This window comes from Falco cherrug, chromosome 7 (genome assembly GCF_023634085.1).
Source record: "Falco cherrug isolate bFalChe1 chromosome 7, bFalChe1.pri, whole genome shotgun sequence".
Taxonomy (NCBI): Eukaryota; Metazoa; Chordata; class Aves; order Falconiformes; family Falconidae; genus Falco; species Falco cherrug.
This window is the reverse complement of record NC_073703.1, coordinates 50,441,890-50,466,283: the sequence shown is the minus strand read 5'-3', so window position 1 is coordinate 50,466,283 and position 24,394 is coordinate 50,441,890. Positions and strand designations below refer to the sequence as shown.

At 40.8% G+C, this 24,394-nt stretch overlaps 2 protein-coding genes across 3 annotated transcripts in view; one reads left to right on the top strand and one right to left on the bottom strand.

Annotated features, from left to right (window-relative positions):
* DPF3 (double PHD fingers 3) overlaps window positions 1-9,909 on the bottom strand; it is a 189,786-nt gene extending 179,877 nt beyond the window's left edge. The window contains exons 1-2 of the mRNA XM_055715720.1: window positions 9,785-9,909; window positions 6,386-6,473 (exon numbers count right to left, since the gene is read on the bottom strand). The gene's annotated coding sequence lies outside the window, so the exon portion shown is untranslated. The remainder of the gene's footprint in view (window positions 1-6,385; window positions 6,474-9,784) is intronic.
* A 114-nt stretch (window positions 9,910-10,023) lies between these two features.
* Window positions 10,024-24,074, top strand: DCAF4 (DDB1 and CUL4 associated factor 4). 2 transcript variants are annotated; one of them, XM_055715274.1, is made up of 14 exons: window positions 10,024-10,125; window positions 10,826-10,941; window positions 12,246-12,328; window positions 14,065-14,222; window positions 15,701-15,783; window positions 16,428-16,530; window positions 17,509-17,652; window positions 18,117-18,166; window positions 19,446-19,525; window positions 21,183-21,278; window positions 21,389-21,486; window positions 22,193-22,369; window positions 22,595-22,709; window positions 23,673-24,074. In XM_055715274.1, the coding sequence occupies exons 2-14, from the start codon at window positions 10,832-10,834 to the stop codon at window positions 23,864-23,866; spliced, it is 1,491 nt and encodes a 496-aa protein (XP_055571249.1). In that variant the 5' UTR covers window positions 10,024-10,125; window positions 10,826-10,831; the 3' UTR covers window positions 23,867-24,074. The 2 variants fall into 2 exon arrangements, with proteins under 2 accessions (XP_055571249.1, XP_055571250.1); XM_055715275.1 differs by having other exon boundaries at window positions 10,103-10,247.
* Window positions 24,075-24,394: the final 320 nt, after the last annotated feature.

The following is a 24,394-nucleotide window of genomic DNA, read 5'->3' as shown; positions in this document are numbered from 1 at the left end:
ATACACGTTTAGGGGGTTGTGTGATTTATGTTTGTGGTTTTTGAGGGGGGTTATGTTTTGCTTTTCCTTGCTAGGCAACTGTGGTTTTGATTATTTAGTAAAGTTTCTAAGGCCATCTGATTTTCTTCAATGACACTAGCATTATCCTTCAGTACAATCACTGCTTACATTACTCAGTATATACCTACAGACTTCCAAGTACGTACAGCATATACATGGTCCCCAAGGGAGGGAAAAAAAAAAGAATAAATAACAGGTCTACACTGAATTGTAATGTTTATCTTTAAAGTCCTGCTTTCAGTAATTTACCCATTATAAGCTTTTTAGCCTCCTGTCATAGTATACTCCTGCACAGTAAGCATTTCCCATGTGCAACTATCAATGAACATATTCTTCAGTACCTTGGTAAGTCTACCCCATAGCATAATCTCTTTGGACTGAATTCAATGTACATCAAAAAGAATGCCAAAACAAAATATAGAAGACCCTCAAAATATTTTCCCCCCACTTCTTTCATCTCCATTTAACTTCTTTTTTTTGAAGGAAGAAACTTGTCAAAACAGTTGTTCTTAGAATTTCTACCAAAAAAGATCCTCCCTCATTTCACAGGACTGAGACTGATGACTGTGTGAATGGATGCAACTGCCTGTGAGAAAGGTTACTAAATACCCGCGCTCCTCCCAGAAGAAATTTTTAGAGGACAACCTTCTCAAGTCAGAAGTACTTCTCTGTTGGACACAGTACACATGCAGAGCCACGACATACACCTGCTATTATAATTTTATCTAGAACCTGTGGAAGCAATTTTACTTCACCGACTTACCAGCATAGAGTACTCACCCTTTATCTTACTTCCATAAGGGAAGTTCTTCTAGACCTTGACCTTACACACACTTGGTGATCATACCTTCCTTTTCTTTCACACTTGACATTCTGAACAGAGATGATAAAATATGTTCATTGTTCAAGGTGAGGATGCTCTACCAGTTGACATAATTGCACTGTCTGTTAGCTTTAGGAAAGCAGGCATGGTTTGTAAAGAAAAAAAAAAAAAAAAAAAAAGCACGTTTAGTCAACTCGCACACAATTGTTACCCAGGTAAGGAAAAACAAATAGAAGAAAAAAACCCAAATCAAAAACTACACAACATACACAACTGCATCTTGCTGGGCAATTAATACAGCTTAAACCCCATGGCCTGGTAGCCTTCTAAAGCCTCTAGAAGCTCTTAACCACTTCATACAGAGTTCAGTCATCCTTCCTGATTTCCCACAAGGTTATAGTACAGAACTTGTATTATCCTACAACAAGTTACTGTAGCTATTCTTTCCCTGGTACCTGCAGAGCTTTCCAGCTCCCAATTGGAAAGTGCTTTGCTCAGGGAAATGATAGCTCAACCAAGCCCATAAACCACCTTCTATATCCTACCTCTTCTTTCGATTTCCATCCAATTAAGCTGAGAGCTAAAGTTTTGTTGGTTGGGGTTTTGTTGTGGTTTGGTGTTTGTTGTTGGGGTTTTTTTTGGAACTGTAAACTGCTATATTACATCTTGTATGTGAAACAATTACTGCTTCAGTTCCACAAAGCACACAAGCAGTTTCAGTTGTCTTTAGACTTCTGAAGACCTTACAAAATACTGCTAAGAATAAGACTACCCTATCTGCAATTTTATTTTTAGTGATTTATCTAATATTTCTTTCCAGAAACAGTTCATTGTTTCCATGTAAGTGTTGTATGTCTTGAACTAAAATACCTTTTTATTTCAGTTTTTTTCCACAGGTACACAGAAATGACAGATCATAAACTGTGCAGAAAGTGAATTCTTTTCGTTTGTAGATACAGGACAGATCCTGCAGTGCTACTCCCATGGGCAGACTTCTGCACTAGGCATGTGTGCTGAGGTCTACAGGCTGATGCCTTTACTGGTAATTGCAACTGACCACAGCTCACTGACTTCTATCCGATGCCCAAAAGAGAAGCAGCCTGAAAAATCAGGCCCTAGAAGGGCTCCATGAAGCAGAGTATCTATGCAGCCACCTATGAGATGCGAAACAGGCATTCCAGCAGATCGAAGGCAATGCTAAGGCCAATCATCAATACCAATATTCACATGCAATTAGAATGACCAAAAACACAGTATCTAAGCATAAAATTTAGGATTGAAGCCACAATGATACATCTGGAAGTATCCAGAATATGAAACAGCATATAAATAGTAACCAAAACACAGTGGACAATAAGACTAGGTATCTGTAGATCGGCATCTTTTAACTTCCCCTCAAACCCTTCCCTTCCCCCACCACCAAACAAATCAAAGAATCCACACATACCCTCTACAGAATGTACTGATATATGGAGACTGCTTTCCCATGGTAACCTTCCCTCCTCCCATCTTTCTTCCTTCAGGATGTGCTCCTGGAAGACCTGAAAAGAAACTTACTCTTGATACTTCACACCTCAATAATAGGAAGCCTCCCACTTAGTCTGCATACACTGAGCTGAGCTTCTTCCTCCTCCTCCTGCTGTGTTCTCCCTGACAGAGAATTCAGAAAGAAGAGTTCTTCTCATAAAACTTTCATTCCCTTTTCTTTAAAAAAAACAACCAAAAAACCACACTTGAAACAAGAAATTCCACCACACATCTTCAAAGACAACGAGGCAGGGGGAGACTACGCAAGTCACTCTTGCATCATTCAGATGGTACTTTTACAAAGGGTACACCTACAGCACACGAGGCATACAAGATCATCAAGGAAGCTCACGCTCTAAGACAGCACTGTATTCACTGCGCATTTCTGAGAACCACACTCACATGATTATAATGCTTGCTGCACACAAGTCTCACCAATTACTTTCCTTTGGATGTGACCAGGATATAGACTTTGAGAAATGAGGTGTTAGTAGCCCTGTGACACTGTCTTTAGTTAAGTTACTATAAACTTCAAAGATGACGTGTTGCTTTCTGAAAGCAAAACACTGATTTCCAGATTGACATTTCTGGAGAAGGTGTTTTTTCCTGCATTATCATTGGTCCTTACATCTGTTCAAAGCTTTGTGTATTTAATACAAAATCTACTAAAAAAATGATTCCTATGGTTTATGTCACCAATTTTTCTTCCAGTGGGAAATCAGCTGCCAGAGCCTTGACATCTGCTATTGATGTGTAAAAGCAAAACAGTTAATCTCTCTGTATAAAAGTACAGCCTTACATCCGAAGCAGGCAAGGGAGAATATGAAGCAGCACAAAAGATTTTGACCCCAAAAGAAAATACTTCCTTGGAGACACTGACCAGTTCTTTTCACTGCCAATTTTTAAATACGAGGCTAGAAATCAATCTCATAACTGCAAAGCACTTTGTGTATTACAGACCCATAAACTGAACAAATGAGTCTGGAGGAAAAATGAACAAGCTACCACCTGCCACTACTCTAAAGACAGTATTATTTATACCATGAACTTAACCTTCCAATGAAGATCCTAAATTTTCTCCATAGGAAGAGGCAGGATAGCATTATTCAACACAGGTTTCTTCAGAAGACCACACCACCAGGATATTCTACTTTACAATGGCTCTGCAAGGAATATAAAGTCCAGCTCCAGTTCTGTGCTCTGGCAGTGTAAAGCCTTGTTACCATCCTTACCTGCTTGGCAGATCATTTTACCATTTGCACACACAATCTTTTACCAAAAAAAAAAATTATTTTACAGAAGCACTAAAATTTTTACCAAAGGGGATATTTTTTGTTTTGGACTGACAGATGTCAGACCTACAGCACCACAGGAAACATGGCAGAGCACAGGCACCTCTGTGGCCAAAAATCACTTGCAAATCTCATGTCTTCAGATTAGCATTCTCTCCATCCACACACAGAAATATGTGGCAATGACATCTTGGTTTTGTAGACTGAGATACATTCATCTATGTGTATACACACACACAACTTACGTATCGCTACACCACCAGCAGAAGAGGTGAATTTGCCACTCTTTTTTTAATAAATCTTAGATTGGCCCCACAAGTAATGAGGAAAGTCAAAAAACAACAAGAGACATTTCAAAGTGTTAGGTAACTGTTCATACCACACACAAACAATATTTACAAAATTCAGCTACATCATCAAAAACATTCAAAAGGATGTCACAGGTATCTAGCACTTTGCAATTTGAAGGACAGCATGCTATTTTTGAAGACAAATGTAGTGTTAAAGCACAGCCATTTCTGGAACAGAGACTTACAGAAACTAGCTGGTGCACAGAAGCCTGTGCTACGTCATGGGAGTAGCAAGTCTGAACCAAAACGGCAAAGTAAACCCTTCTTTTTACAGCAAAAACTGAAGGATTTTTAATATCCCTTCAGAATCAGAGTCAACAGGAGCTACTTTAAGATATACACAGTATAACATATACAGTATAAAATGCACAGAAATCTGCATAACATTCAGCACCAGAGTCTGGATTTCAGCTTGTCAACCTAGGGAGCGAGATTTCAAATATAAATCCACATATGCACAATGGAAGCGAGTTACTATCACAGTAGAGCACCTTACCTTCTGAATTCCCAACTTTAGTCTGTTTTCTCACTCTATAAAGCAACTCAGTAGACAAATAATTTCAGTCATTTGACTTTGACTGTACACAACAGAGCCAAGCTGTTGATATTAACAAGTACAGGTACATCTTTTCTGTGTATTTAAGACCAGGCCTGTCCTGCGATAACAGATTTTATACACAAGTATAGCAGCCTAGTAGTAGTGTACCTTGGATTCTTGGGTTCTAATACCCATAGAAGCTACAGCAGGAAACACTCACATGTGATAAACAATTGCATTTCTCTAACAAATCAACAACAGCCACCACACTGGCCATTCTGCACTCACTAGGTTGCTGCTACAGGGATCAGGGACCCATGCAACTATTCCCTTAACATCTAATAGGATTCAGGTTCGGGTTTTTTTGTTTGTTGTTGTTGCGTTTGGGGGAATTTATTTGCTTGTTCTGTTTCCTTCACTCAGCTCCAAGTGACAGCAGCAACACAGTTCTGCACTGGGCTAGTGCAGTCACCAGGAAGTGACATGCAGTCACTGAGGTAGCAAACACAGCCTAGTCATCTGTGCCTCCCACGGGAGAGCACAGAAAATGACAAGCAGAAGTCTCCAGTAAAAACCCATCTCTGAGACCCATCTCCTGTAATGTGGCAGCCTATTTAATAAGAGCCATAACACCACAGCTTCCTTTCTAGCAATACACAAACCACATATTTTTGGCACCCGCTTAAGCCTGCATATTCTGCAGTCAATCTTCTGATTATAATCAGAAGCCATAAAGTCCCTCCACCAATGCCAGCACAAGTATAACCTAAGTATCTTCATTACTGTGTTTCAGCAAAACCTTCCCAAGCACCTAAATAATTTTAAGATGGGACTTAATTCTGGTAAATTTTACATACAAGTTGTTGAGACTTTTTATTCCTTTTGATGCCACAGAAAACCAAAACTAATCAGAAGAATATTCAGTAAATTATATCTGAACACTTCCATTAAGAACTGCAGCATTGAAGAGAAAGAAAGGTTTGACCAGAATATTTCTCACTGCAAAGGATACCTGAAAGGAAAAGACTGCAGATGTAGTCTCAGAGCACAATTTGACTTTATATCAATGGATTAACTTAAAGAAACATATACTCATATATATATAAAATACTACAAGCTGATATATACAGAACCTACCACAAAGTTTCCAGAAGTCACTTATTAGCATACAAGTACCCCTGATGATATTAACAGCCAGAACTACTGGATTTTAAAAAAAGCCAACAAAACTCTTAGCTAAAGCAATGATATAAACTGTGAAATTCCAGTTTCATTTGCCATCTTTTCAGCGTTTTTTCATTACCTGTGACCTACAGGGGAGACAAAGCTGATATATCAGGAGAAAGAATCTTCACCTTCTTACTTGGCAAGAAATGTGGTTAAAATATGTAACATCAGTGCCCCTGGACCTTAGAGCTATAAATACAAATAAATACAGTTTAAGTAGTGTTGCAAAGGGATTCGTTGGTGTACTTCTGCTTTTTAAATTTATTTTTATAGGAATTCGATACTTCGTACAAAACAGAGCCAGGAGAAATACTCTAGAGAGCCAAGAAACAGCGATTTTGTGCAAGTGCACCACTGCCCTCTCCTGGGGTGCATCAGATCTGCTCCCGTATTTACACCACCCAGCCGACCCGGACCGGAGCTGCAACTCCAGGACCCATCAGGTCTGCCTTGGGAGCTTGAGATTTAACACAAAGAAGAAAATTTAAAAAAAAAAAAGTAAACTACACACACATCGAATAAACACAGCAAGTTATTGAACATTATATAAACTGCGATAATTCATCACCTTAAATGCTACAGCAGTTTGTTCATTCCTCCATGACCTGATGCAGAAGAACCCAAAAGTCATTTTCAGCATCAACAGCAGAGCTAGCCTGTGGGACAGCAGAATATTCTGAGAATCAAGAAGTCAAAGAGCAGCTTTCATATTCAAAAACATCTAAAAGCTTTGACATTATTACTACAGGACTGCTGTGGCTCATAATGCGAAGAGTAAGCATACAAAGTTACACAGGCTTTTAAGGCAATTGCTCTGATTTCAGCAGCATCAGAACAAGGATATATTTTACTGTTAGAAAAAATCTTGCTTTTGATCACGCTGCACAAACCCAGGGTAATTCATGGGCCCAAGTAAGCTTTGGTAAATGGGAGGTGTAATTAGTTGCCTTATGTAAACTAAGCTTTAACTGGCAGAATGCAGTTTTAGCCCCAAAAAAGCATGAGACAAAATATATAGCTTAAGCCTCATCTTACAGAAGAGTTTAAGCAAACTAATTTTAGTTTTCAGATGTGACTGCCATGAATGAATACAGGTTCACGTACTGCAGTTCAGCTGAAAGGCAGCTCACTAAACTGCAATAATCTTAATCCTATGACTGTTAATAACATTAGAATTTATGGTTCAAAGTTAAAAACATTTACAGACTGTTTTAATGCAATTTAAAATTATCTTTTAAATGTAACTAATAAATAAATTAAATATAGCCTGAATATATGTATTTAGTGGACTGCACAGCCATAAACCCACTCCCTCAAGTCAAATAGATAGAAAAACAGCCAGAGCAAATGGAGGACACAACTTGACGGCAGAGTGCATTCTGCAGGACAGGATGGCCTTGACATGTCCAAGAAGTGCCCTAAGAAGAACAGCATTCAATTGCAGCCAGCCCAAGCACAGCCAGTTCCACAAACCCAGACTGAAAACTGACCACACAGCAGTTCTCAAACTGAAACTCCCCCATCCATTTTGATCATAAGCTTCATGAAAGTTAACACTGTTGTGTAGCTGTAAAACATAATTCTCAAATGCCAGTACAGCCTGTAAAACTTATCCAACACTAGAAAGGCCTCAACTGAGTAGTCATATATTCAGGTTTTTGGAATACACTTCAAGGAAAGAAGTGTTCCCCATGGCAAGAGTCCAAAAAGGAAGCAAGAATGATCAGAGCTAAAAGTTGCCATCATCATTCTTTAGCCTCTCTAATCAAAAGAAAAAGACTCAAGTGGGACAACAATACCAATTTTCAAATATGGAATATGGTTGCAGAGAGCAAGGTCATAAATTGTTTTCTATACCCACACAAGGCAGAAGAAATAGCAGTAATGGTTTTAAATTGCAGCAATAAGCATTCAGGTAACATCAGAAAAATCTTTCAGTGAGAGATATAATAATCAGAATAAACCAAAGCAAAAAGCTTTAAGAGGTTAGACAAACAATTGCTAAGGAACAATGTAGGGGTGGTGTGTGTCTTTTATTTGTATATTTTATTTAAATACATACATGGAAACCCAGTGATCTCTGAAATACCTTCCAGTCTAATCTTGTCCATGAATTTCCATAGTAAGTATACACAAGTGAGAAAACAAATCATTTAACATACTTCTTCCCCAGTGGTAATTCTATTTCAGTGGAGTCAAATCCACAGCTTACAAGCAGTATATTGGTGACAGAACCTGAAACATCGCTCCCTGGCATCAGAAATTAAAAAGATGAAACAAAGCCAACAAAAGAAGCAGAGTATAACACTACATATTCCTGAATTACTACCCACAAGCCAGCAAACAGCATGATAAAAAAACATTCCCTAGATTTCTGTCATCCATAGGTGTATCAACATCAAATTTACATACAGATCATCAAGTACCAATAACATATAAACCGTGATTTTGAATCCAGTCTACACCAGTGACAGTATTAACAATGGTTCACAGAAAGGGTTGCTGATGCAGCTTTCTATAGGCACTTTTACCCTCCTCCTGTTACTGTATTAAAATTCAAAACTGTCTTGTGGAAGCTAAAGATCAGTATCACTAAACCACTATGAGAAACAGGCCTAAACAACAAAAATGCTTTGGAATTAGACCACGCCGGTGGTCTGCCTTGCAAAGACAAAGAAATAGAGCTCACAAACTATACAAGCTACGGGTGAATTCTCCAGCTGCTCCTATCCTTAAAGGCATGCTTTCCTGAGCTGTTTTTAGCTCTATGCATTTTGAACTTAAAACACAGATCAAGTGAGAGACAGAACAAAATACTATCTTCTAAAACTTACTCTCCTGCCAAGTACCCACAGCAAACTTGTACAAGGTCTAAACATTGAAAGGAACAAGTAAAAATGCATCACCTATTTTCCCAGTACTATCATTTTCTTACTTAAAATTATTGAAGTGACAAAACAAACCCTCAGTTTTTTGGAAGAATGACTAAAACCCTGGTTTTCCATTTTTTTTTTTATTTGTAAGCTATAGCTCATGTTTTGCTGTAACCTTAATCATCCATTAGATGAATAAATATGTTTACCATACTGGTTTAATTTTTTTTTTAACTCCTAAATCCTGTATAAGCAGGAAGGGGAGGAGGAAGGCCACTGTACAAAATCAGCTTTAGGACACCTTTAGTAAAAGATTGAGGAGTTTCTCACAGCAACTGCAAAGAGACAGCAGTTACCACTACATCCTTTTGTCACTCTTTCAGCTTTTGCTGACCATCTGAGGAGTTGCTACCGATTGCTGCAGCCTCAAGGTTTTTTCTCCCACCTTGTCTGTTTGCTGCATGCTTCCCAAAGCTACCTAGTACCAATGCCTCAGTGTCACCTATCTAATTGTTTGTTGCCCAGCAGCAGATGGCTCAAAAAATATTTAAGCATCAAGAGGCCTCAGGTGGGAGGGTCACTTTAGAGCCACCACTCTCTTTTCTAAACTCTTCAGAGATTTAGAGAGGTTGCAACAGCTTCTAGCTCCCCGTAGCCAAAGCATGGTATTTAATCAAGTAGCAACCCAGAGAAAGCAGCAGCAGTACCCTTTCCGTGGCACACATCTCTGCCTCCTTCCGCACCATGCCCTGCAAACCCACTGCCTTCAGGCCCAAGTCATGGAGCAAAGAAGCGTTTCTCCTCACAGAGTTCAACTATGGACCCTCCCCGCTCTCTCCCCGCCGCCGCCGCCGCGCCCCCCTGCCCGCACGGACGGGGAGTCCCGCCCCGGCAGCCCCTCGGCAGCACACACGGCCCGCAGCTGGCGGCCCGACCTCGCCCCTCACCTCAGCGCCCCGCCCCGCCCGCGGGGCCCGGCGCTGTCCCGCACACAGGAACGCGCCCCTGGGCGCTGACCGGCAGCTCCCCTCAGGCGCTCCCGCCCCTCAGCCACCTCAAGGCTGCCCCTCCTGTGGCCCGCGCTGCCTGCCTACCATGCTAAACGACGCCTCTTTTGCCAAAAACTCCATCCCTACACCCCCGCGCTCCCCTACTCAGGTTTTATTTGCAGGGCCCGCCCGCTCTATACCGCGGCCGCCGCCGCCGCCCGCCCGGCCCACAGCGCCTCAGGCAGCCGCCGCCTCCGCACCACCCGGGGCCGGGCCCGGCCCCGCCCTTCCGCGGGGAGCGCGCGCCGGCTTGGCCGCCTGCGGTTTGGCGGGTGAGCTGTCCGTCAGGCGGCGGGCGCGGGCCAGTCAGACGCGCTCGGCGGAGCGTGGGCGGGGCCTCGGTGGCAGGGCGGAAGCGGCGGGCTCCGGCGCCGAGGACGGAGTCGGTGAGGGAAGGGCGCCGGGGTGCGCCTCTGCCTGAGGGGCTTCTGGCTTCAGCGCGGCGGGCGAGCTGGGGAGCCGGTCTCGGCCCAGCAGGGAGGTCGACAGGCGCGAGGAAGCGCCCGTAGTACGTGTGGGTCTCGCCGGCTGACAGAACGGTGGTCGGGGCTGCGGGCCCGTAGGGCCGGCCTGGCCGCCGTAGCGCGGGAAGGCGCCCTCCGGCAGGCTGCCGCCCTCCGGCGGGCTGCCGCCGGCCTGTACCGCCGCGTCCCCGCGGGAGTAGCGTGGGGCCGGGGCCGGGGCCTGGGCCTGGGGCGGGCGAGCAGGACGGCCCCGGCCGGAGGCGGCCACGCCGCCATTGCTCGTTCGGTTTGTCCCCCCCGGCAGGCAGCGCCCACGGCAGAGCTTGGCGGGGGGCGCTCGTCAGCGCTGCAGGCGGGGTGCCGCGCCGCGCCGTGCCTAGCGCAGCCCCCGTCAGACGGGCGGGGGGCTGTGCTGCCGTTCTGTTCTTAAAGATCTGATGCCCTTTGGACTTGAAAGAGTTTCTCTTTATTTTTTTTCAGTGTGCCTCCTTGGTTTTGATCTCTAGGCCACTGTGAAGCTACTTGAAACTGGTTGAAAAGCGGCTGTGTTAAGAGACTGTCTTATATGTTGGACCGTTCCAGGCCAGTAGTGTTGAAGTACGTGTGTATGTTTGCTTTATAGGTAGACATGAAGAGAAATTACTGGAGAGGCAAAAAAAAGCGTGGCTGGAGCAGTCACAAGAACAGCTACCATCCCCATGGGTACAGAAGACCCGACCACAATAACCGTACTGAAAGGCAAGTATACACAGCTTGCACTTAGCATGGGTTAACCCGTTAGATGTGATGCCTAATTAAATTTTCAGAATGGTGGCTATCTGGAACTGGGAAGGTTGCCATCTAAAAATCTAGTCGACAGTACTTGCGGTCTATCTGTCATCCCCAGTGGGAATGGAGTGACATTGGTTTCTGGAAATGTGTCATATGTTCACAACTGTATATAAACTTTAGAACTACACTTGCCTGTGTTTGAGCTATTTTTATGGCTCTCTTTCTTTCCCGTGTTCCTTCCTTGGTGCCTCTTGCAGGAATAAAAGAGGCCAACCCTTTGCTTTAGTGCTCTAAATATATTTTTTGAGAAAGAGACACATACACATACGTATGAGCTGCCCCGTTAGTTGTATTTGTGTAAGAAAAGTTAGAAACACAAATGGGCCCTAATTTAGTGAATATAGAATTAAAAGTATTTTATTAAAAAGCTTTAAATGGAAGTGCTTGGGTTTGGTGTTTTGCCTCTTGTAGATCAGTTCTTTAACTTTTCATAGTTGTATAATCAAGCAGCAATACAGCTGGTATTAGAACTAGAATTTTTTTTGTCATTTTGTTTTCAGTAAATTACGATTCTTGCAAAATATCTTGGCCTAATGCTTTTAAGATGACATGTAATAAGACCTGTCTTAAAAAGTGAGAATTGTATGGATGATTCAGAAAACATCCCAGTGGAATTTTGCTCATCAGTACTGAATGTGCCTGTTCAAATTCCTTGAAAAAAAAAGAAAGCTGCAGTTACCCTGTCAGCTGTGATGTTTATTACAAAAGCAGAGACTTTTCTTTCTTAGAGTTTACATTATACTTTTGTTTACTTTACATGTTTCTGAACCTTAATGAAATTCTTGTCATGAAGGGAATGGCAAAATATTTTTGACTTGACATCAGTGTTTCACCCACACTGTATCTCACTTTATGCTTTGAAGATTTACACGTTTTCAAGGGTGTGCTTTTCTTTTAATAAGGGAATATGGTAAAATGCCCAGAATTAATCTTTCGCTGAAAAGAGTTAAAGGTACTTGTAGAATCAGCAGCCATCTCTAATGTTTTAGCAAGTAATTAAGGCTTTTAAGATGTTAGTGTATCTAATGTTCTTGAGAGGGTTTTAGGCTGAATGTTACTGTTTCATTTTCATAGCTTAGCATATGGTGATATCACAGCCCTGCAAAATTGTCCTCCATTAATGTCAATAACAAGCTGCTTTCTAGATTCTTTGCGGGAAAGGTGTGCAGGACAATTGTGAGCCTGTCTTTGAAGGCAGTGCTGTTTTTTAGGCTGGAACAGGAGGAACCTCGGACTGCAGTGAATGCAGGCCCCAGCAGCAGTGGATCTTTAACGCAGAACTCTGTAGTACAAGGTAAGAGACCATGTTCATGGGTCAAAAATCAGTATCTATATTCTGATTGTATGAAAAAAGCAATAGTAGCTGTGTTAATAGTATGGTTTTACAGGAAGGATATAAGCAGTAAAGTTTGTAGAGAAAAGTAGCATCAGGTGATATAAAAAGATGTAGTAAGTGAAGATCTAGAGAACAGGGCCAAATGCACTTGCAGGCCCACAAGTGCTTCTCATGTTTGAAAACTTGTGTGCTTAGCCAAGCTGATATAAACTGAAAAAAACAGAATTCTGTTTCCCTTTTCAGAAATGCTGCTTTGGGAAGAAAATGAACTTTGGGGTCTTTCTCATGCTGAAGATGTTATAAAACACATCTTTCAATAGAAACATTAAGTTAGGAAAGAAAATAAGAAAAAAAAAGAGCATATAAAAATTATAACTTGCATCCAGTTATTCAGTTGAATAGACATAATGATCCACCATTTTGGGCTGAGGGGCAAAAATCATCTCTCTCTATGCCTTCAGTGTATTTTATAGTCTGTAAGAAATGCACTATGGCTAAATGTTTTTTAATTGTCAGGGAGTGAACTGGTGAAACCAGAATTGATACAGTAGCAGTGCTGTTGAGGAAGATGTACTGTTTGCATTCTGGTTTCCTGACTCATTAAAAAACCCTAGCAAAGGTGAAGCCCGTGGGAATGTACATTTCTCCACAACAGGAGAGTCCTGAAACACCACTTGAACCTCTTAGCAACAGACAAAGCCAGAGTTTAGAGAGGCCTTTTTTCTATGTCACCTTTTTGTGCTTAAGAGATTGTGAGCATGTTAGCAGATTTATCCTGCAAAACATTTATTGCTGTGTAATTAGATTCTGTATACAAAATGCAGTGTGCTTTTATGAACATTACTGATTCATTCACTGACTTTGTATTTTTCTTGACCTGAATAAAATTTGGTCACCTTTGCTAAGGTGTCGCTAAGCTGAAACCTAAAAGATGCTGACAAGGACCTGAATTATAAGCAGCAGCAAAAAGAGGTTACTTCAAATGCAATTTCTGGTAGCAGATAAAGGTTTAAATAAACTCTTAATGAAATATTAACACTCACCTCTTGTGAATAAAATCCTTTTTCTTGATACAATGTACCATTACGAATCTGTCAAAGTATTTTACCTGTCTGCCTCTGTGAATTTACCTGGGCAGTAAAGCACTAAAATTAAAAGTTTCTCTCACTCCAATTTATCTTTGGATGGAGCCTCTGTGTGTTATCCAGATGTACTCTTTATTGCATCTTAATTGCTCCTATGTGTTGAAAAAGTGGTTTGTTCTGGGAAGTGAATCACTTTATTTTGGTTTGAGTGATACCTCATAATCAGTTTTGTTTGTTTGGAACTGCCCTACCTAGTCTTTTAACCAAGAGTGTCCTTTCTTGATTCGTTTATGAAGAAAAGTTATTTTAGTTCTGTAGCAAAACCTTTCCTTTCTGCTTCTCTGATCTGGCTGAATTTCATCTTGGTCAGTGGTGATGTCCCTTCTGTACCTGTGTAACAGTAGTGCATTTGAAAACTGTACATTTTTTTTTCCTTTAAGTGGTTGTCATCTATTCCTAGTCTCTTTATCATGCTTGGGACCTGTTGGGAGCAAGAGCTTTGAACCTTGTGACTGATGTTCCCATGAAGATGTGGGATGTCAAATAGCTATAAACAAACATAGTTATCCATCTGAATTTGCCTGGGTTTTGCCATTTTTCCCCCCTAAGAACTGCCGGGATTTTACTATGACTCAGAAAAGAACCGCTACTTTCGCCTGCTGCCCGGACATAATAACTACAACCCACTCACCAAGGAGAGCATTCAGTACAAGACAATGGAATGCAAAAGACTGAGACTCTTGGAAGAGGAAGAAAAACAAAAGAAGGTACGTTCTGAAAAAGATTGCAATTGGGCTTTATTGTGTGCTGGCCCAGACAGATTATAAGCTAAAGCCTTTCAGTTCTGACATTGGGTACAGTTCCCTAAGCTGTCTGATAAAATGAAAATTTCTTCTTGCTGAAAATTTATAGCCTTGAAGCCTTTTGTTTGGCTGTTCCACACAAGAATGAAAGCAAGTAGTTACAAACAAAAAAATCAGTAAAGAGGCAGGAACTGTGCTCAGAATTGCAGATTGTCCAGCAGTTACACTTGAGTCAGGACATTGGACACCAGGTTTCAAATCCCTGCCTTGAATTGGCAAAGTGGGGTCTTGATTTGAAGTTTTCCACATGTTTAGTAAGTGTATTGATCATATTCCTGGACCCTTAAACAATACTAATGATACTTTGTGGAAACAGCTTGTGGCTTTCTCACGAAGAATTTTTTAGACAGGTAAAATCAAGGCAGGTCTTATATTTATGCCTGGAAAGCCTATATACCTTTCATCATGAACTGTTACAGCAGAGTTAATGTGATGCTGCATATCGCTAATATGGGTAACATACCCTACAAGGATGCTCTTCAATTATCTGAAAGTCTTACAACTTTATAAATCAGCTTAAATAAGCTCAGCTTAAATATGCTGTCATTTCGAAGAAGCAAGCAGGACTTTTCTCCTTAAGTAATGAAGTTCTCACTTCAAGCAGCTACCCAGCTTTTCAGTCTTCACTGTGAAAGTGCTGCTGTTGGTTCAGATTTGGCTTTTGGGGTTTTTTTTGGCTGTTCTATCTGTTTCCATTAGCAGTTTAGGTTTCATAGAAACCAAAAAGCTGCTGGCCGTATTGCTGTTAATGAGAACTGTGGTTATACATCTCTCCTCAAAATCTGGCTATTGAATCAGACATCTGAATTAGGCTCCCAGACAAGAACATTTTGACTCTTAAATGGTTACTTTGTCTGAGCATTACCAAAAATATTTTTTACTCTGTAACTCTGCGAAGTACTCTTATCCTTTGGTCTCCACAGAAGGTGTTTGCTGGAAACTTTAAAAAATTATAAATGAAAAAGTAGCTTAGTGCAGCAGTAAGACTGCATAGTTAATAGCATTCCTGTTGTGGTAGAAAATTTTGCTGTATAGTAAGAATTTAAGGTATTATAGTGAAACCAGAAGGTGACTTCACGCCTTAATGTGGTACTGCTGATTATGTCAAAAGAAAACAATGGCTGTTGGTTTTGGAGGGGGTTTTTACCAGTTTTTGTATTTATACAAAACACACCAGATCTCACAGGAATATATTCTTGTCTGCTTACTGCAGTACACCAAATACATGGTGCTGGAATGTGTTTTACAGACATCTGAAATTTTAGTGTGTATAGGCTAGAGGAAGAAGTTACCTAAATGTCCCAAATGTCTAAGACCCACAGCCATGTTTGAATCATAAACAAGCAAATAACTGAATATGCTGCCATGTTGTTCTCTTCCAGAAAACAACAAGGGCTGGACTGAACTCATCTGTGCTGTTACAGAAAAGGCAGCTGGGTTTGCTCAGCTCCACAAGTTATTGCAGGTACAAGGATTTGATTTGTCTTCTGTTTGCAATACCAAATTCTGTTGTTAGTGCAACTGTTCCTGCTGGGTTTTTGCTTTTCTTACTGTTCCGCTTAGGCTGAAGAGGAACATATTACTTACAATAAAAAAATAGTTGTGGTTTTTTTATAATCAGATTACTAAAGTAATGAGAAATCAAATGAAAGAGGTTTCCCAGTTTCAGATAAATGGAGTTTAAAATGTCATTGGTTTTTGAGGGGGTTTTTTTTCTGATATATGCTGTTTTTATGAATACAGTGCACCTTTTCTTTGGATGAACACTCTGCAACTGATGTGACTGTTCCCCCTGCCACCTATTAGAATAGCTAAGCTCAGATTCAGTAACAGCGCAGAAGGCAAGTTAGTAACATGCTATGTTGTTGTTTCTGCTAACGAAGATGTGCTGGGGTTCAAAATAATGGGATGAAATTCCATTAATGTGGAAGATGCACATGTTCATGGGTTATATAAGTTAAATTGCAGCATGCTAGTTGTTCAGGCATTTTATCTTCTGAGATTGAGAAGCAGTTCTGGATATCCTATCCAGAATTCTTTTCATTGGCATTAAACCTAGGCTTACCTGAATTCTTCTCTTTCCCGCTGCTACCCCACCTGCTTTTACAGGCTGGTCCATGAACTAAAAGTGAACTGTATGCAGAGGAGGAAGATAGAAATTCACAGTCCGGACTCCTCAGTTGCTGGAACCAACAATTTTAAAATAATTGTGGTATGTTATGAGAACTGTTAAGTCTTTGGATAAAGAGAGCCTACCTTCTGTGAAAATTCAGGATTTTGTAATCAAACCTTATAGGTCACATTTTGCTTTCAAATATGCATTATTTCTGATGTGTCAGTTCTCAAAAATCTGTGCTTGGTAACTTTGAGAAGGTAGGAAAAGGCTGTTCCTTTCCTAGAAAGGCAAATGATGAAAAGGCTCGATGTGAAAGTGATTTTTTGGAGTTGTTTTTTTTTCCTAAGCTGATCAACATGTTCTCTTGGAAATAAATGGGAGTTGAGTGGAAAATCAGTGCGGGGCTGGGAGGAGAAGTGGAGAGGATTAAAAGAAAATGGAAGAGAGGAATTCTGGGGGTGGCAAAGTCTGTGGCCCAGAGAATCTGTGTAAATACCAGTAAACATTTTACATCTCATGATCTGAAGGCAGTTTCTACTGGTTTTGATGATGCATGTGGAAGAGAGGTCTCTGGAGCAAATATCTTTCATAGTCTTATGTTGGAAGCTCTCCAGGACCAGCTCCTGTCCTTGTAAAAAGAGCACCATAGGTAGCTGAAGCCAGAAACTCGGTGTCATAAAAGAACAGTTGAAATGTAGCAGCAGCCTTTTTACTGTGATCCAACAGCAGGGGAATTCCATGTTCACTTCTGGTAAGGTTTAAATTTTTGTTTTGAGACCTCTACTAATACCATTTGGTGCTTACTAATCAGCCAGAATAAGTGTCTGGACTGATACACTTGGAAAAGAGTATTTATTATTACTCAAGGACTAAAACCTTTTCTTACTCATGTTTTTTTCTGTTCAGGCATATAAAAAGTAGTTTGCCACTTTTTTTAGACGTGAATGGAAAGTGGATGGCGTTAAAGGGATCAGAATTAATGTGTTGCTGCATTAGGTCTAAAATGAAACTCCCTCAAGCTGTGTTTTCCTTTAAGTTTCCAGTGTGTGTGACCAGTAAGCTCTTATTTTACAGGCGGATGTTGCTTGTGAACAGATATTCACTGTGAATGATGTAGAGCATGGAGGATGTAAATATGGCATCATCAACCTCCGTGGTTTGGGGAAGGAGTCTCTCACTGTGGAGATGTATGACAACCTCTACTTCACGAACCGCAAAGTACTGTGTTCTGTACCTGCTTCCTTTGGTGGTTGTTCCTCATTCAGAACGCTGTTCTTGGGAGGCACAGGTGGAAATGCAGGAGGGCTGAGGAAGGGGGTAGGAGGAGAGAATGGAAGAATCTAGCAATGTAAAGCTTGGATAAATGCAGAATAACAGTAAACTTGTGTCTGAAAGACCTCAGTACCAGTGTTAGTTCTCAGGAACATTATGCTACAATTGGAACAGAAAGCTATGCAGAAGTACCAGCTTCCAATGATAGTGCTTACTTCAGAGCTGCAGTTGGCCATAGCTGACAAAACTGATGTTAAGGGCCAGAAACTAAGATTTGCATGCTTCTTAAACATGTTTTCCCAAAATGATATTTATCCTTGAACATGAAGCATATGTAAAACAGGTTTTCATAATCTTCATGCTCAGATTCTTTTAAGGATGATCCTTAGTATGTCTTCTTGTGTCTGAAGGTGAATTCTGTGTGCTGGGCATCATTGACTCATCCAGATTCTCATGTTTTATATCCTTTTAAAAAAGGCAAAATTTCGGTCAGCTTTCACAAGTCTGCATTATGCTACACAGAACAACTAACTTGCAGAAAGACCTCTCATGTAGTTGCCCCATAAATTAAATTTTCTGGAAAACAGAGAAAGTTATAATAATTGAAAGATGTTGGAACTAGTGAGAGAGATGTATGGTTCTGTTACAGATATATGTAGAATTGTTCCAGTATAATAGCAGGTGAAAGACTGTGTTTCCTGCCCTGGAGTTCATTAATAGTGTAAACGCCATATCCAAAATGATCTGGTGTTTAGAAATTGGCTGGGTCACAAGAGCAAGAGAGAGGATTAAGGCAACTACTGTCCTCTTTGAAGTGGACCTCTTTCTAAGTGGGTTGGTTGGTTTGTGTTGTAAACCATCCTCATATTGCTTGGGGCAAGAGGGGAATGGGAGTAATTCATTGGTGTCACGTGCTGCAGCTTTCAGAGCATTTTCTGCAGATCTGTCTCAGAAGAAGATGACGATGGTATAGTAGAGGAAGCAGTAATGGACAGTGCAAGTCCAGAAGAGAGGAAGAAAAGGGGATTTTAATCTGGCAGACGGCAGGCAACAGATGTGCTATTAAAGTGCCAGAAGAAAGGAAATTATATAGAAATGTTCATAATGGCTCATGGGAAAAGCCAAGCAATTCAGGACTGATCCAGAGGGTGGCAGGAGCTCACCAGGCTTGCTCACAGCTGGTTAGGAGTTGGGAACTGTTGGTTTGGTTATTTTGCGCTTTCTTCTAGTCATGTCACAGATTTACCCCACTAAACTTGAAATGCAACTTTCAAATCCTATTTATACCTGGTATAACCTTTAGAAAGTATTTCAATGTAATCTAAAATGAGTCTTCCTTCCCTCCCCAATGTCTGCTGCCTTTTTTCCAACTTAATTCCGTGAACACCAGTTCTGTATTAATGCAGTGTCATTGGCATGAAATATAAGAATAATGATCCATGTAAGCCATGCATGGTTTTTTTCCTATCACTAGAAAGGTGCCTTAGTATTCTTCTTCTCTTGTCTTTCTGGTAGTGAAAATACACAAGCAGGAAAATGAGTTCTTTCTAGTTCTTTCCCATGAAAGAAATGAAAAGTCAAGACTTAATCATAAACTGTAAGACACATCAAAGGCCTTAAAGGGAAAGTTTTGTGAGCTGTGGCAGTGTCAGAGCATTTTGCTTTTTCCAGCTATAAATGTTAGGCAGCTTGTTCCATTCTAGGCAGAAATCTTTGTTTTCCTTAACTCGCTCCAGTAAGCTGTGTCTCATGGGAATTGCAGAAACACCAGGCTGTGCCAGTCTGCTTCCAGCATCGTTGTTCAGCAGCACTAACCCAGGTAGGGTGTTCATGTTGGGTCTCTTCCCTCCAGTTTTTGTTAGCAGTTATGCTATGAAAAGAGCACAAAGGAAAGAGTATTTCTGCACTTTTCTTCAGTAGCCTGTGAGACTTGTATTCTTGGAAAATTTAGGAAGTTTGCAACAGTTTAAGAAGTGAACAGATGAAAGAACTTACTTAAGAATTAATTTACAAGCCATATTCAAAGGACTAGTTTATTTTTAGCTGCTGATGATGTAGTACTTGACTTTGGCAGGAGGACACCTCACTTGTAAAGTAAACATGAGATTTTTCATTAGTAGCTTGGCCTGTAACTAAATACTCAGAAGCTGCACACAAAAAGTACTCAAATTTCCTTACAGACTATATAGAATCCTTGCAGAATCTCTTCTCATAGTAGCTACTTGGGTATGCTCAGTGATTAATTACAGGTGGAAAGCTGGTAAGTGTCTCAGCCCATAGCTCCTTGTACAAGTTCATGCTTAGTTGTGTGTAAGCATGATTGATTTGGAGAATCCTGTCTTAAGTCTGGTGGCTGTAGCTGTATCTTTCCATACGTGTTTTTTCAGTGTTCTTGGGGGCAGGACTTTATTAATTGGACTTTTTTGATAGATGTCAGAACCATACTTTTTCAGGTCACACAGTACACACAGTCCTCTAACCCAGTTTCCATTCAGACATGATCAGTTAAGTTTGTACAGAGGCAAAGTGTTATAGATAGGAGTTATTAACAGATTTAAAATTTGTAATGGCATGCTGTTTATGCAGCCATTAAAAAAAAAAAAAAAAAAAAAAAAGATGCATAGAGCATGCCCAGTAAAAGATGCATAGAGCATGCCCAGTGGCTCTGTAAAACATTCTAAGCCCTTCACTATAATCAGATGCCCTGAGTTCCACCAAAGTCCTCGTCTAGTGTTTCCTATTGACTGGTTTAGGTATTTCCAAGTTTCTTGACTTATTTTACTCTCTTAAATTGTTCATTTGAGGGAACCTTGCTAAGTAGAGGAAAGGGATCTTAACCTGGCCAAACCCATGTTTAAACATGTTGCCTGTGCTGGCTGACATGGTATGATCATGGTTGGATGTGTGATGAAGGAAATGAAAACCGAGGACTTAAATTTTATGTCGATTAGTAGACTTTGTGCAGGAGCTACAGGGGGAAGGGTCAAATCCAGGGTATTGTTACTTATTCAGAGGTGGTTTGTTCTTTTTTTAAATAGTCAGGCCAAGAAATTCCAGGTTAGGCTTTAACTAATCTATAGCTTATAAAGTAAATATTTTGTGTTTCTAGCCCACTCATCTTTAAGAAATGGCTTGCTCAGTGCTGTAAGGCAAGTGTTATTTTTCTGTTTCCTGCTGTGGTCAGCCCTCTGACTACTGAATAAATTTCACAGTCTTTCACAATCATCTATCTATATAGACTTCAGCTATATAGTCGTCTTATATATATATATATATATATATAAAGGACTATATAGTCTCCAGCCTACAGTCATTGTTTCCTGTCTCTTGAGTAGCACAGGGACGTTAACTGGGTAACGTTTTCTCTGCTTCAGATTGAAATGTTGAAAGAAATATGGAAATCTAGATTTGCTTTCTGAGTTATCAACCTGTCCTAACATTTTATGGACACTTCATGTGTTGCTCCTCTCTCCTAGGAGATCGACCTGGAATGCTATGCAGCTTCAAGATATCTACTGCCTGGTCCTGTGCTTGGTGCCTGAATCCCCAAGCAGACAACTGCTTCAGCACAGGTGATCTGCAAGGCTAGCAACCCCTTTATCTCAGCAGGAAAGACTTCTTGCATTAATCTTAAAGCTGCTACCCAAATTACAGCTAAATGAACATAATCTGTCTTCCTTAGGCCTGACGCGACGAGTTCTTGTGACCAATGTAGTAACAGGGCATCGACAGACATTTGGAACCAGTAGTGATGTATTGGCACAACAGTTTGCCAGACAGGTAAGAAGAACCAAACAGCCTTCATTTTTTTTGCTCAGAGCGCTGCCTCTTTGGTGGGCTCTTTGCTCTGTTTTTGATGGGACTCATCATGCTGTACATAAGGTTGTGATTGCTGTTGGATAGCAGTTGCACAACAGAACTGATGTGGTCTGATGCTTGCATATAATTGAATAACAACAAAAAAATATACTGATTTCAAACTCTGTGGCAACAGGGATAATTTCTGTTAATTGTACAGAGGTAAAAAGGAAATGAAGGCATACAGAGAGCACGGTAATAATGCGTTGTAAAATTGTTTTGTTTCTGGCAAATGACCTCATTTTGTTAATACACAGTGTATTGTCTCCATCAAGAAGGAGAAAACCTTTATAAAATACTAATGGACTTGTTCACAAAGATTTAGTAAGAGGGGTGAAATTGGAATATGAGAATTCCAGTCCTGTTTTGCTATTACGTTAAACTAAGTTCCTACTTACCTAGCTGAACTTTTACAGCTGAAGTAAATAGGTGAGGCTTGAATGGATCTAATGAGTTGACTGAAAAATGTGGCAGTGTGTAATAATTCTGATTCGTAATGCTTGTGTTAATAAAATAATTTGATAACTGCAACAGAGCACTCAGAAGCTTGACACAGATTGTGTCTGTATAACTTGTAAGATCCTTTCAGATGTTACACAGTACGTTGCTTTCTCTTGGGTTCTTCCAGACCCCAGTGCTGTACAATGGCTGCCGTTCAGGCGAGGTTTTCAGCATTGATGTGCGTCAACGCAACCAAAAGGGCCAGAGCTGGAAAGCAATTCGTCTCTTCCATGACTCAGCAGTTACATCTATTCGCCTTCTTGAGGCTGAACATTATCTTATGGCAGCAGATATGGCTGGAAAGGTATGGGCTTGTTGCATTTGGGATATTCTGTTCCTTTGGGGGAACAGAATGTGGGCATTAACGGGTGTTATCTCAAGCCTGAGGGCAGATGCCTGTTTTTGTGGTATAGTATGGAACTGGGTAGTAGTTCCATATACAGGTCCTCTTCCAGATCCACTTATAAGCCATCAAGTGCTCTCTGCTTAGTTAATGTATCCTCTTTCAAACACTTGCTTCAACTTGCAGATAAAACTGTGGGACCTGAGAACAGTAAAATGTGTGAAGCAGTACAAAGGTCATCACAATGAATACGCTATTCTTCCTTTGCACGTAAATGAGGAGGAAGGACTTCTTACAGCAGGTGGGTTGACCTTTTTCCCCCTCTATTTGTAGAACGCATGGCAGCGATTTTTCTTGTGCCTGAGGAGTGTTTCTTAGCCACAGCTGTTGGAAACTGAATCCTTTAAAATTCAGGAGAAATTTAGCCTTAGACATACTGTAATATACTGTGACAATAACAGAATAATGTTATGGATGGACACCTACTGTAACCACTCCTGTGTAGCACTTAACAGCTTTATCTGCTGTGTCCTGCAAAAGTCCCATTAGCCATTCCACAGTGTGTCTCAAGATTACAGCAGAAAATGCTTGATTTTGAAGTTCAGGGAAACAACATGAAACTTGCTGATAACTTTATCTAGACACTAAAGGCTGCATCTATATTTTTTTGGTGCTTAAATGGGTAGCGTGATGGACTGAAGCATTGGCATGTAGGCCTAACTCCTTGTAAATTTGTCTGTACCACTCAGGTTCATTCTGAAAGTAATTGGCTGCAGTCTGAGAATTATTTTCTTAGTATTACTGTATTTGGGGTTGGGGGCAGGAAAGGTAACAATAAATGAAGAAAAACCTGTAAGTCTTCATAGTATAGCCAAATTTCACACTGTCACTGTAAACACAGTAACTTCCTCTCACTTGCATTTCTCAATAAGTGACAGAATAATGAGAATTCTTGTTAATTTGACAGTGAGGTTTTCTCCCCTTTTTTGGCTTAGGAGTTTGATAATGAGGAGAGAACTCTTCAATACTGATTTATCATACCTTTTCTTGCATAACAGGAAACGTGCATTTTTTTCCCACTTCTGCAGTATTCAGTGTAGAATTTCTGTTTCATAAAGTATTGGTAAGCACTTTGCCTCTAGTGTGTGTAGAAACAGTCAGGGGTTTTTGCCCGTAGACCACCTGCTTTTGTGATGATAATCTTGTGGAGATGTGTAAAGTACTTCTTGTGTAATGTTGAATTCTGGTGTCCTTTCCTTTCCAGTTGGTCAGGATTGCTACACCAGAATTTGGAGTCTCCAAGATGCCCATCTGCTCAGAACCATCCCTTCTCCCCACCCGTCCTCCAAAGATGCCATTCCCAGTGTGGTGTTTTCTTCAAGACTTGGGGGCAGCCGAGGAGTTCCTGGCTTACTCATGGCTGTCAGACAGGATCTCTACCACTTCTCCTACAACTGACACATTATTCTCCTTAGACCTGGTCTACAAAGCTGCCAGCCTATACATGACTTCAAAATTTTTACACCAGTCACCATGCTGTTGAGTCGCTATGTGCTGCTGTTGCATCTGCTTTACCCATGAAATTCTGAACCTCCTTCAGCAAGTTCAGCAGATCTTGCTGTGTACATCTTAGACAATCTGTAAATAAAAGCTGAATGCTAATTAACTTCTTAGGCAATATTCAGCCTCTTTGAAATCTAGCTGTAAGTTTTGAAAAGCTGGTAACTTCCAGGATCTGTCTCATGCTAGTTGAATTTGCTTTCAAAAGGCTGCTCTGACTTAATCGTAGTTTGGTGGCACAACCATTTAGCTGCAGTTTCATCTACATTAGCAAGCAGGCTGGTGCAACAGTGTGGATTAGCACAGTGGTGTTGAGAAGCTGACACTATAGGTGTTCTGGGGCTTTGGAGCAGCTTTGGTCTGGGTTCCTGCATCAACTGTCTCTACTCCATCTATGGTTGGAAGCAGTCCAAGGAACACCTGTTT